We start from the raw sequence: 13,391 nt of genomic DNA, 5'->3' as shown, positions 1-13,391 counted from the left end.
AACCTGGATCTAATTTGTCTTGTATCACCAACTGGGCTATGTTGATTAGTTCTTTGGACCCTCATCTCTGTTTAGAAGGTGGCTAAGGGCACTCAAGGTCCGCTTGGCTTTTGCCCATCTGGACTGATTTTAATGCTTCAGTCTGCCTTAAGGACAGCAGACCTCTGGTTTTGCTCCTCTACCTATGTGTGTAGCACCCACCCAGTTGCTGTGTTCACACTGTCCTTCAGAGTCAATCTGGGTGACATCTAAGAAGGAAGAAATACAAAACTAGAAGTGACCTTGGAGTATTCTAACATTTTAGTCTTAAATATGCCACCTTTACGTTTTTCTATTGAAATCTGTATCTGAGCCAAAATTTACCTAATTTTTTTTTACATTGACTGTACTTTTGAGATTTCAACAGCGATTTATGCTTTGTTCTAAAAATTGGTGTCTGTGAAATCACAGACTTTATGGGATAGTTATTTTAATATATATTTAATATAAATTCAAAACCAATAAGCTCTAAAGAGGTTTTGCTATGAACTACTTGACACTTGCTCCTGCAAATAACGCGTTCTGGGAAATAGTGATCTGGTCTCTCTTCTCCATCTTGCAAATTAATAAATAGGTACAGAGAGATGGCTAGTTAAATGAATTCTAAGGATTTAAACTTGACTCTTAGCTCATAGGCTAGTGCTTCGGTTTGCATTACACTATACTACCTCCATCCTTTATATCAATCCCTAATCTTTTTTTAATATTACATTTTTATTTATTAATTAAATTTTTTCATTTATTTTACATCCCAACCGTAGTCTCCCCTCCCTCCTCTCATCCCGTTCTCTCCCCTCTATACTTCCACTCTTCCTCTGGCTCCTTTCAGAAAAGGGCAGGCCTCCCATGGACTTCAACAAAGCATGACACATCAGGTTGAGGCAGGACCAAGCTCCTCCCCCTGCATCAAGGCTGGGCAAGGTAATCCACATGGAGAATAGGTTCCCAAAAGCCAGCTCAAGTGCCAGGGACAAGTCCTAATCCCACTTCTAGAAGCCACATAAACAGACCAAGCTACACAACTGTCACACACATGCAGAGGGCCTAGGTCGGTCCCATGCAGGTTCCACAGCTGTCAGTCCAGAGTTTGTGAGCTCCTATGAACCCAGGTTAGTTGTTTCTGTGGGTTCTCTTGTGATGACCTTGACCCCTCTGGGTTGTACATTCTCTCCTCCCTCTCTCCAACAGTACTCTCAGAGCTCGGCCCAGTGCTTGGCTGTGGATCTCTGCATCTGCTTCCATCAATTACTGGATGAAGGCTCTCTAATGAAAATTAGTGTACTTACCAATCTGATTACAGGAGGTGGCCAGTTCAGGTACCCTCTCCACTATTGTTGGGAGTCTTAGCTGGGGTCTTCCTTTTGGATTCCTGGGAGTTTCCCTGGTAACTGGTTTCTCACTAACCCCAAAATTGCCCCCTCTATCAAGACATCTCTTTCATTACTCTCCCACTCTGTCCTGCCCCAACCTGCCTAACCCAATCTGTCATGTTCCCATCCACCCCCAATTTTACCAAGGAGATCTCTTCTATTTCCTCTTTCCAGGGATTTCCATGCATCTCTTTTTGGGCCCTCCTTGTTACCTAGCCTCTATGGGGCTGTGGATTATAGCCTGGTTATCCTTTACTGTACACCTAATAGCCACTTGTGAGTGAGTACATACCATGTTTGTCCTTCTGGCTCTGGGTTATCTCACTCATGATGTGAATCCCTAATCTTATCCTAGGATTTTACATACAACATTTGAGCTACTATTGTCAGCATATGTGAAAAAATTAAATCATGATACGTGATATGCTTGGTAATACAGTGTAAAAGGTCCGGACTTATGACCCTGCCATATGGGAAAGAGATGCTGCTTGACTGACAGTTTGCATACATATTAGTTACCCACAGGGCCTAGAGCAGAGTAGCAGCACTCTTCTAGAGGATAAAACAATTAATTACAGAACAGCCCCTAGCAAGAAAAGACACCACCAATGGATATGGAATTCTAAAGAGACTTCCTTAACTGGAATGCCTACTTCTAGCCTGACCAGTTCACATTTCTGGCTTGTATTCCTGGTAGAATCTTTTGTTTCTCCCAGAGATTTTAGCAAGATACGCTTTTCTGCACCTTTCCCCCCACTTATCCTACACACACTGACCTGTGAATGGGCTCTGTTGAAGCATTCATGGAATTCTGACCTTCTCCTTTTAGGACTGTCTCTAAGAAGGTTTATATAAAAGGACATAGAAATCTTTGATAGATATGTAGAGCTCAGGATCAAACAGGCCACTTGGTGCTATGGTGCAGGTGATTAGAAGAGGTCAGGGAGGGTGAGTGTTCTTGAATTTGCATTTGTAGAAGAAAGGAGTGCTTCTGTGCTGCTGTAACACCAAGACTGACTAGAGTTTGTTCCCCCAAGGATATACACATCCTCAGTTTTCACCCAGCTGGCTCCTCTTGAAAGGCCAGATGGCTCATCTTGGAAGGAAACATCTTAGTTCCACTTCCTTTTTTGACCATCCAAATGGCTTCTAAATAGTTTTGCTTTACTCTGCATGTGGATGTCATTGCTAGAGGTGTTTGGAGTATTTTTATGTGCTTTAAATCTTCTGGAAACCATGATAGGGACTATCTGTTTCATTATTATTATCAGAGTTGAGTAGCAGTTTCTATATCTATTGCTCAAATAATATAGAGTGCTGGGACTTAGGGAACCTACATGGCTGAGTTCAAATGAAAAGAAGGTCACTAGAGGAAAAAGTGGCAGCTCAAAGCACAATGAATGAGTTCATGTTTTCATGACTCACACTGACATGATACTACACATTACTTTCTTTTTGAAGGAACAGATTTTGCTTGTTCTTGTAGGAGGCATCTCCCTAAGGTCTCATTATCCTGAATTGTGTGCTCCAGATTCAGCTCACCATTCATTTCTAGAACATTGTAGTAATCTTTTTATCATCGTCTCTCTGTGTCCTTTGCTCTAGCTTTCTCTTGCTTCTCATTTACTCTCTCTTTGTCTGTCTGTGTCTGTCGGTCTGTCTGTCTGCCTGTCTCTTTTTCTCTCTCGATCATACTCAAGCCTTTGTGTCCTTGTGGATATTAGCTAAACACTATAAAACTGAGCTACATCCTTTCTCATTATACCCACAACGTGGTCTTGCTATATAGCCTAAGATGACCTTGAACTTGAAATCCTCTTGTCTGTACCTTGTAATTCCTGTGTTTACAGGAGTGTACCACAATGCTAGATAGCAATTCTCTCTTGCTATTCCATCACTCTGCAGGCTATTTTTGGGGGGAGGGGTCTGGTCTGGATTTCAACATTGAAAGCAAAGCATATCTGAAAGATTGTTATTAGGCATAAGGAGACCTAGCTGGAATTTTAGAATAGGAAGTGTCTCTTTAGGTCATCTTACACCAACTGAAACAATCACTGACATGAATGGGCTCAAATCTTCTCAGGCAGAACTTGTCTCAAGGAATCTAGTGAGCCTCTAGCTTCAGGTGCCATCAAGCTCTGCCTTAGCTTTCAAGAGAAAGACATGTTCTTCCTTGACCTCTACCAGGCAGTAGTTGATCAAAGTGAGGCTGAAATGACTTGTTATTTGCAGTCTTTGTAAAGGACTTTTTAATTTTTCTGGCCAAGACTTTCTCAGAGATACACCATAGTCTGGGGCTCTTCTTGGTGAGTCTCCCTCTTTCCTTTCTTCAGTGGCATCAGATGTACAGTGTGGTCCGAAGCGAAGCTTTGTGCTACTGTCTCTCTTCCTTGTCTTTCAAGGCTATCACTCCAAAGAAATATCTTGCCTTTCTAATTATGTTTTAGCATTAATCCCAAGGGTCCCACCCAACACATGGGAGAAATCCTCTCTATTCCCACCTCTACATCCACAGTAAGGAAACTGGGGTCTCTATGGTTACTCAAGCAGACCAAAACATTTTAAATTTCAACTCAATATTCTTTCTCAAACTTCAGCCAACTATGCACAACCATAGCTATTGTTTGCAGACTCCTGAAGAAGCCAGATTCTATTGTTTACTTGAACATTAACCATTATTTCACTTTTGTTAAATCTGTTTTAGCTCCATGTGAGGTGATAGCTGAAAAACTTTGGTTTTAATGTTCTAATTATATTTATTTCTTAATGTTTGTTAAGGACAAAAGTTTTCATTAAGTAAATACTGGTGTGAGCACTACCTAGAGTCACCTCATGCACTGTCAGTAAATATAAAAGCCCCACATTTTAAACACTATGTTGTATATCTAACTGCCTCATGGAACATATAAGGCTGAAGAAAGATAAATCGAGAGGGATGAAGGTAGGAAAATGGAAGAAGGAAAGCAGACTATTGGTTAGAAAGCTCATCAAAACTGTCTCAGGTACCTTGGTGTAGCATCCATCATTTCTTGCCATACCCTAGTCTAACTTCCATTGACTCAAAACATCCCTTACTTATCAGTTGTCTAAAACCCAAATTGAGTATTTTTATATATGAACTAAGGACTGAATTTTTTTCTCCTAAGAGAATCAATTCATTTATCCTCAAATTGGATGGAAGTGCTCCACTTTGAGGAGCTTATTGAAGATGTACACTAAATCAGAAATTAATAGCATTTGGATGCTATCTAAGAAAGAGGCTTGAGTAGCATTTCTTTTTTTTTAATTTAAAAGTATTTGTAAATAAAACAAGATGTTTGCCTTAATTTAAGAAATCTAAAAGCACAATTACAATAATCACTTACCATTGCTACTATTCTTTTGGTTTAAGAGCTTTATAATGATCATGATTTTGTTGTGCTAATGAAACAAAACCATGGTTTGGACTTGTGATAATTTAATAGATTCTTAGCAGTACAGTGATAATTTGACATCACCTTTTCATTCTGTAGAGACAGTATTATATAAGATCTTTACCAAACAGGCATTTCTAATTTATAAGCCATTTTGTTACCCACTGAACAAGTTGTCCTTTCAGAATAAGAAGAGGTATGGGGTGACCTTGATGGAATACTAGCTTCTTGGATGTCATGGATTTTAAAGGCATGAGACATTTGAACATATAGATCCAGGTTGTGTTTTGTGTAAGTAGAAAGGTACATCATGTTGTATCTGATTTGAAAAGATTTGTTTAGCCTCTGAGAGCACAAATTGAGGACTGGTGTGCATGTGCATTTGTATTTGTTGCGAGTCATCTTTTGTATCCTCTGTCTCTTGATTTGCATCTGAAACCTAATTAAAACAGTTGACATCCAAATGGAATCTAAGAATAGTGAGGGACTCTATCTAATTACTATTACCATTATTATTATTTGTGCTGTCAGAGATGGAGACCATTGCCTGTTTCTTCCTAGCCAAGCACTCTACTACTGAGCTGTTTCCTGGGCCATTTTTGGAAAGTTTTTATTTTGAGATGGGATCTCACTATATTTACAAGATGACCTTGAAGTTTCTCGGCAGCACAGGAAAATTTTGAATTCTGGCCATGCCTCAGCCTCCCAAGTAGCTGGGATTATAGGATAGTTCCACCAGGCCCAACTCAAATTATCTTTTAAATAAGAAAAGAAGATAGCTTTGCTGCTAAAAAAGACAGCATAACAGAATACAAAGCTACTATAGGCTGGTTTGGGTATTTACTGAATTTATTTCTCTGAGCATCTAGAGAACACATTAGGTGCTTCTTGTATTTCCTTTACAGCTGATTATAGACGACACAAACTAAATGGTCTATATTGCCCAGGAACACTAGAACTATTTTTTTTGTTCTTACCAGGTTAGCAAGCATGTAGTGATAACCTCTTGAATGTTTCCCCAGGATCACAACCTGCAGAAAGAAGAAACAAGAAATATTGCTTATTCAGGGGCATTTTTTCAATTATACAATCAGTGCGATGGCTAGAATGCTTCTAAATGATCAACAACATGGTGTGATTTTATTACATACAGTAGAACCACTGCTGATTAGACTATGTTCCTTTTTTGGGGGTTATATTTCACTTGTAGCCAGATAAAACAGGAGTAGTTGTCAATATCAAAGTTAAAATGTCAAAACGAGGGGATGAAAACACTTGAAACTTCCAGGTCAGTAGCACCATTGTCACTTAAAATAGATGGCAAAAGCAAAGCGGATGATCCTTCACCCATGAACTGGATTTCTGTACTTAGCTGTTGAGATGGAAAATGAGCTGAACTTAGCATACAAATTAGAAAATAGAATGTACTGTACATTTTTTTTTTTTGTTATCTGGAAAGCTTAGGGAATAGAGCACTCAAAGAATGGGGTTAATGGGATTTTCAGGTTAACTGAGGTTGTTTTGCTTATTGAAAACTTTTCTAAATGTTTGCCTGCCTTTTCTTGCCTTAACATGAATGATGTGTGGCCATCTGTATCTTTTGACACTGAAGGCAATGCCCTAGGGCATTCAGAGGGGTTTTCCTTTAGGGGACATTTGGCAATGTCAGACACCATATTTGGCTGCCATTACTGGGAAGTTTGCTATTAGCATATAGTGGATAAAGCCAGACATGCTGCTAGGTGTCTTCCAATGTTTAGGACACTCCCCACAATCATAATCATCTGGTCTCAAATGGCAGCTGTAGTGAGTATGAGAAACATTTCCTCAGAGCCATCATAATTATCATTATTTTCATCAGTAATACAGTGTTACATACTTGGCCTTCAGTTTACAAAGTACACTTCATTGTCTCATTATGTCAGTGGGCTAAATATTTTCCAACCAAATGAGCCAGCTGTTTTTTTTCTTTTTCTAAATGCATAAGTTTATTTTCTTGTAACAAAGTGCAGCAAAATTTTTGGTTCATCATGTAATGAAGACCACATGAGCATAGGAAGAAGCAAAGTGCTAGAGAGGCTCACAGAAATCCACAAAGATACCCCCACAACAGACTGCTGGCAATGGTCGAGAGACAGCCCGAACTGACCTACTCTGGTGATAGGATGGCCAAACACCCTAATTGTCGTGCTAGAAACCCCATCCAATGACTGAGGGAATCGGATGCAGAGATCCACGGCCAGGCCCCAGGTGGAACTCCAGGAATCCAATTGGTGAGAAAGAGGAGGGTTTGTATTAGCGAGAATTTTTGAGACCAAGGTTGGATAAAGCACAGAGACAAATAGCCAAACGAATGGAAACACATGAACTATGAACCAATAGCTGAGGAGCCCCCAACTGGATCAGGCCCTCTGAATAAGTGAGACAGTTGATTAGCTTGATCTGTTTGGGAGGCATCCAGGCAGTGGGACCGGGTCCTGTGCTCATTGCATGAGTTGGCTGTTTGAAACCTGGGGCTTATACAGGGACACTTGGCTCAGCCTGGGAGGAGGGGACTGGATCTGCCTGGACTGAATCTACCAGGTTGAACTCAATCCTCAGCGGAGTCTTTGCCCTGGAGGAGATGGGAATGGGGGGGGTGGACTGGGGGGAAGGCGTGGCGGGGGAGAAGAACAAGGGAATCCGTGGCTGATATGTAAAATTAAATTAAATTATAAAATAAAAAAAGATACCATTAATTTTTTTTTTTTGGTTCATTAAGCATTTTGTAAAACATTGAGGCACTAGCACTGTCCTAGATACAGGGAACAAAGCAAAGAACAGCATACAGATTAAAGGAACAACCTGATGTGTGTTCAAGTTTTGTACCTACCTGAAGGTAATATTATGGTAAGTCAAACAAGGGAAAACTATGAATACAATGTTTGGAACAGGCCTTAGAAGAATGTAATGCAAGTTAGAGGCTGTAGGGTTAAGCTTCATTATGAGTTCCTTTTTGGATACAGCTGGATGCAGCTGTCAGAGTTTTGAGAACAATGGGACAAGGCCTCAGAATCGTCCACATAACAAACTGGAGGTATATATGAAAGTCTGCAATAATAGTAGTTATCACAACTGCCCTTATTTTAATGTCTAAAGTATGCTTGCCTTGTACTAGATGTTGTATGTGTGAGTAATTCCTAGAAAATTTGAAGTCTAATTTTACACATGAAGAATCACAGCCCAAAGGTAGTTTAAATAATTTCTCCAAGGCTAGATAGCCAGAAATGGTAAATCTGGAATTAAATGCTGGCTCTTTCTTCCTATGGAAATACTGGAAGTGCAGTTAGATTCTCCATATCTATGGTTTCCATATCCATGTACATATAAGCAATCCCACATTAAAAAATCTGAAAAATCATTTCAAATAGAACATATGCAGACTATTTTCTTGTCTCTGTTCCCCCAAGCAGTGCAGTACTATTTATTTAATATTTATGTAGTAGTAATTGTTAATATAGGTAATATACATGTTATTTAAAGACTATAGAAAGATGTTAATAGGATTTTCCCAAATAGTATGTTGTTTTAAATAAGGGACTTACACATCTATCTATTTTGGTAAATATCAGAGTTGGAATATTGCTTCAGAACCAGCCCCCTCAGCATGACTGTATGTCATGTTTCAATTTGCCTCATGCACTTTCAACTTTATGGTGGTGTCTACATTGGTACATGCAGGAGAGAGAGTACTTCTTGTTTATCTGAACTGACAGTGATGGAACCCAGGGCTGTGTGCATGGTAGGGAAGTCCTCTACTACTTAGCGCCATCCTCATCTCTGGAACAGTACTTTAACCATGCTAGCTCTTTTCCAGTGTCAGTGCAGAATTCAATAGATTACATGAGCCATTCAGCAGTTTCTTATAAAATGGGCTTTGTGTTAGATTATTTCACCTGACTAAAGGCTAATATACATGCTCTGAGCTTGTTTAAAGTAGATTAAGCTAAGCTAGGATTTGAGGTAGGTTAAGGATATTATCTGCATTTTGACTTACTGTATTTTCAATTTCCAATAATCTTATTAATGCAAAATGCTGATGATTGTTCTAATTTTGGCAGAGGATGAAGACAGGATATCTAAGGCATGAAGCAGAAAGGGAAGGTCCCATGGAGGGTACAGGTTTAGGTTGACCCATATTTATGGAATGGTACCTTTGAGTAAATAGCATGTTTACTTTCCTGTTATTATAAGGACTTAAGCCATTTCTCTCTCTCGTATGTGTAAGCATGTGTGTGTGTGTGTGTGTGTGTGTGTGTGTGTGTGTGTGTGAGAGAGAGAGAGAGAGAGAGAGAGAGAGAGAGAGAGAGAGAGAGAGAGAGAGAGAAGGAAGAGAATGAGAGAACACAAGAGAGATGTTTTCAATTAATTTAAAATATGAGCCACATTTCTGACTGATTATTTATGAAGGAAAAGAAAGGTTAATGAATGTCTTGAGGGGTGATTTCTCATGCTGCCATGACACAAAATAAGCTGTTAGGTGTCTTCTGGGATGTATTCTTCAGTGTCTGCTTGTGAGAAACATCCTTGCTGGCAACAATTTGTTAACTTTTGGTGGCAAGTTGGGACCATACATTTGTTGAATTTTTAATTCACTGACAACCCTCAACATAATAAAACTAGAGGGTTTTGAATTCTTCAAGAAAAATGAGCTATATTCCTAAGGACATGTGACAAACTCAGAGAAAAATAAGGAAGTCTGTTTTGGTGAATGCCAAGTTTATCGTACTTTTCCACATAAGGAAGGCAAGAAGGAACAATAGACAATGGTAGTGTCATTAGAAGAGCGCTGGATGACAGTCCAGAGGTTAGAATTGGTCATACACTCACTGCTTGACTGTGGACTCAACTTTCTGATCCTCCATTAACTTATCCATAATTTGGCTCTTGCTCTCCTAGCAGGATTGCTGCCATCAACTGGAGACTATTTACAAACGTATTTGAGATGTGAATAATGACATATGTCATATTACTTCCATGTAGAAAGGGGTTGTTCATCAAGACATTGCATTTTTCAGCTTCAGGATAACTTGAAGCTGTTAGAATAACTGCTTTTGGTCCATGTCCAGATGGTGTGCTCAGAACAAATGGACTTATTGGAAGGTGGTTCTTCCCCATCACCCTTTCTAGAGTTAGCCTTAAGCTGGAGGAGATGGGAAAGTTATCTAAAGATAGGAACAGTTAAGAGTCACAGAGCTGCTGCACTGAAGCCCATAATTAATTCTTCATCATGCTTTCAGTGCCTGCTTGACTCTGATTTAACATACAGTTCTTACCAATCTTGGGTTTCCCATTCCCAGTAAATTAAATACTGCAAGCTAGAAGGGGTGTGTTTGGTGGAGGCAGGGAGTGGTATTAGGGAGAGGTGCATTAGTACCAGAGGAAGTGACAGACTGCCTTAAAGGAGAAGGAAGAAACAACAACAGAAAAGCAGACAACATTGTGTATAATCATGGATGTTTCTTGTGAGCGCCCGAGTCATCAGACAGTAGTTTACTTTGATCAGACATTTCGGATGAAAATCCCAGGGACATGTAATATGTTTTATAGAAGGTTTTCAACAGAAATGCTCTCCCAGTTCATAAGAGAGTAAGCCTCAGTTGTCTCGAGATCTTCTGTGGAACTGCTTGTAATCCTACTGATGGGAGCTAAATGAGGCCCCAGTGAGAAATGTGCTGTGTATTTTTTTCTTGGCCTTTCCTTTGAAATTTGTTTTATGGGAAAGGCTTGTGAAAATAGGGAGGGATGAGAATATTGAGTCTAACATGGTACACAAAAGAACTGGATAGTTCATGGGAATGTTCTTGTTTCGTTAATCCTCAATCCTTATTCTTTCCATCTGTTACAGATGCACGAGGCATAAATTGTACCTTACTTATTCAATGACTCTGGTAACCAAGAGAATATTCAACTTTGCTTTTACAGTAATTATAATAGATCGTTCTGAATTAGTTTCAGAACTTCAAGGATAAAAAGCTGTTTTTACACTCCAGTGTGACATTTAAGGAAGAAATACCAAGTTCCCACATCCATGTTCCGTAGTCACTTTGCTTTGTAAGATTTGCTGTGGATGATAGATGGCCTGCTGTGACGGCAGACACGATAAATGTAATAAGGGAGAAGTGTGTGAAGTATAGATAAAATCCAGTATTTTAGGGAAATTTATTTTTATCTTCTTATATAGCATCTCAAAGGGGGAAACCCCCCAGCTACAGTTCTCATTCATGGAGCAGAGGTTCGTTTGCAGAAGAAAGGTCTCATACATACTGACAAAAACTGGGCCATGCAGACAGTGTCAAACTTTCTGTCAAGGAAATCAGTGAATCATAGTTTACTCATTTGCGGGTGATTTTCCCTTCCTAACCTGCCCCTCATCCAGTTTTCTGTGAAACTGAGTATCTCTGAGTAGTTAAAAATGATTTATAAGACATTCAGTTGTCTTTTTTTCTCAAAGAGACCCTTCCTTTCCCAATTTTATGTTTAATCTAGACATTTTCATAATTTTAGAAATCTGAAATGAAATTGCTCCACAAGACTACTTGAGAGAGGCCCACATATCCTCTGGGAGGCAAAAGCATCTGTTTTTCTATGCTCACATTTTAGAAAAAAAAATATGTGTGTGAAGAAGTGTGTATGTTTTCCCCCCCTTAGATCCATCTGGTATGCAGATTAGGTTATTTGCAGACCTAAGTAGCTCCATGTTTGGATTTTCTACATCAGTGCCAGAAAAGGATCTATGGAGAAAGATTGATCTTGCTTTGAATACAGAACAAGCCTTGATGTTCACCTTAATTTGTTTTTCTTTGATTTAAGTATTACATAAAAGCTTGGGCAAGGGGGTCTGGGAGAAAAGGTTGTGTTTGTGGGGAGGATTTCTGGTTTAATTCACCAGGCAGTTTTCCTTTACTGTATAGACATTCTATCTGCAAGAAAAAAACTATTAGATCACATTCTCTATGTTCAACGAAAAGATATTTTTCAGGTCACATCTGCCTTCCTTTTTCTCTTAGTTGAAAAAAAAGACATTGTTTTCTTATGGCACTGGATATAATTTCAGCAGTGTGGGGAAGCAGAATGGGTAGTATGTTTCAGAACCTAGCCGGTGAACATGCCACATCTTCCAGAAGAGCTTTCCAATATGATCATAGCTGTTCATCTTCTTCAGTGTTTGAGTCTTAGTAAACATATCAGAAGCAAATTCCATTAGTGTTATTTCCTAGTAAGCTTAATGTGCACACACTTGCTCTCTTATGTCAGAATGGCAGAGCTTTATATTGCAGTCATCTTGAATGAGTGTGCTAGATTAGTACGAGAGAGAAAAACAACGACCTATACCAAAGTCAGTCCAATGGCAGTGGGGGGTATGAATGCTGCAGACACACAGAGAGAGACTGAAGCTTTTCCTCAGGAAGACAAATATTCATACAAAAGAGTAATCTTGTCAATGCTTACGCTGTCTGTAGGGAAGCTTGTGTGGAGAGAAAGGAATCAGAGAAGGCAAGAAAGAAAATTCTGGAACGTGCACACACACACACACACACACACACACACACACACACTTTAAAATATGTTTAGTTAATTAATGTTGTTTTTCTTCTTTTTTGACACATGTCTCACCATGTAATCCTGGCTAGCCCAGGAACTAATTGTGTAGTCTAGGCTGGCCTTAAACGTGTGGCAACCCCCATAGCTACCTTCACAGAGACTTTTTAAAAATATGCACAACTTTATTCTAAAAGCCCATTCAAAGCTTTGCTTTCTGTAGGTGTTTTGTATGCTCATTTATGCTCAAAATATTCTAATTTGTGAGTTTATGACAAAGACCTTCTGGAAAGACTATGGGTGATGAGTAGCAGGCATTGGAATGTGCCATTTGAATTTTTAAAAAAATGAAATATCTACCGATCCTCTGATGAAATAAGTATAGTATAGTTCCCATATAAACAGGGTAGTATAACAGGTCTTTTAAAGTAGGTACTTCAAGATAAGGTACAGTGTTTGGCAATGGATCATGGCAATATATAGCAGCATTCTATAGGAAATTGCCTGATAATTATTAAAGGTGATATATTAGAAAAAAACCCATGAACCTTGATTTTATGTGGTTCTGGATTCAAATCTTGCTGTTTAATTATTAGCTTCATCATTGTGTGCAAAATTGAAGTGTGAATATAGAGTACAGTATTAGAGACCCAGGTGTAGCTCAGACTGATGAAGCTTCCAGACAGGGAGTGGAGAGAAAGCACCTGGTATGGATACAGAGAATAGAGTGGCCTCTTTTTTAATTTCTTGGTTATGCCCCTTTGAATAAATTTCCATTTGTGTGGTGTTTTCAGTATTTGACACTCTAATCAGTAAAAATGTTTGATAGTTGAAGTGAATGACCATGTTTCTATTTTCAAATAAAAGGAAATATCTCTCATAAACCCAATGCGATTTTCAGGATAATTGCTTAGTTGGCAGCTCCCTTCCTCTTCTGAGAGCCATGTCGTTTAAGTGGATCTCAATTTGCAAATGGATGACAAATGAC

General features: G+C 39.1%; 1 protein-coding gene across 1 annotated transcript in view; it reads right to left on the bottom strand.

The window, feature by feature from the left end:
* Gria3 (glutamate ionotropic receptor AMPA type subunit 3) overlaps window positions 1-13,391 on the bottom strand; it is a 234,378-nt gene that overhangs the window by 98,385 nt on the left and 122,602 nt on the right. Inside the window, exon 6 of the mRNA XM_059251542.1 lies at window positions 5,800-5,853. Within this exon, the coding sequence (XP_059107525.1) occupies window positions 5,800-5,853 (54 nt within the window). The remainder of the gene's footprint in view (window positions 1-5,799; window positions 5,854-13,391) is intronic.

Source organism: Peromyscus eremicus, chromosome X, assembly GCF_949786415.1.
Source record: "Peromyscus eremicus chromosome X, PerEre_H2_v1, whole genome shotgun sequence".
NCBI classification, from domain to species: domain Eukaryota; kingdom Metazoa; phylum Chordata; class Mammalia; order Rodentia; family Cricetidae; genus Peromyscus; species Peromyscus eremicus.
The sequence above is the reverse complement of the archived record's forward strand: the minus strand, read 5'-3'. Positions and strand labels throughout refer to the sequence as shown.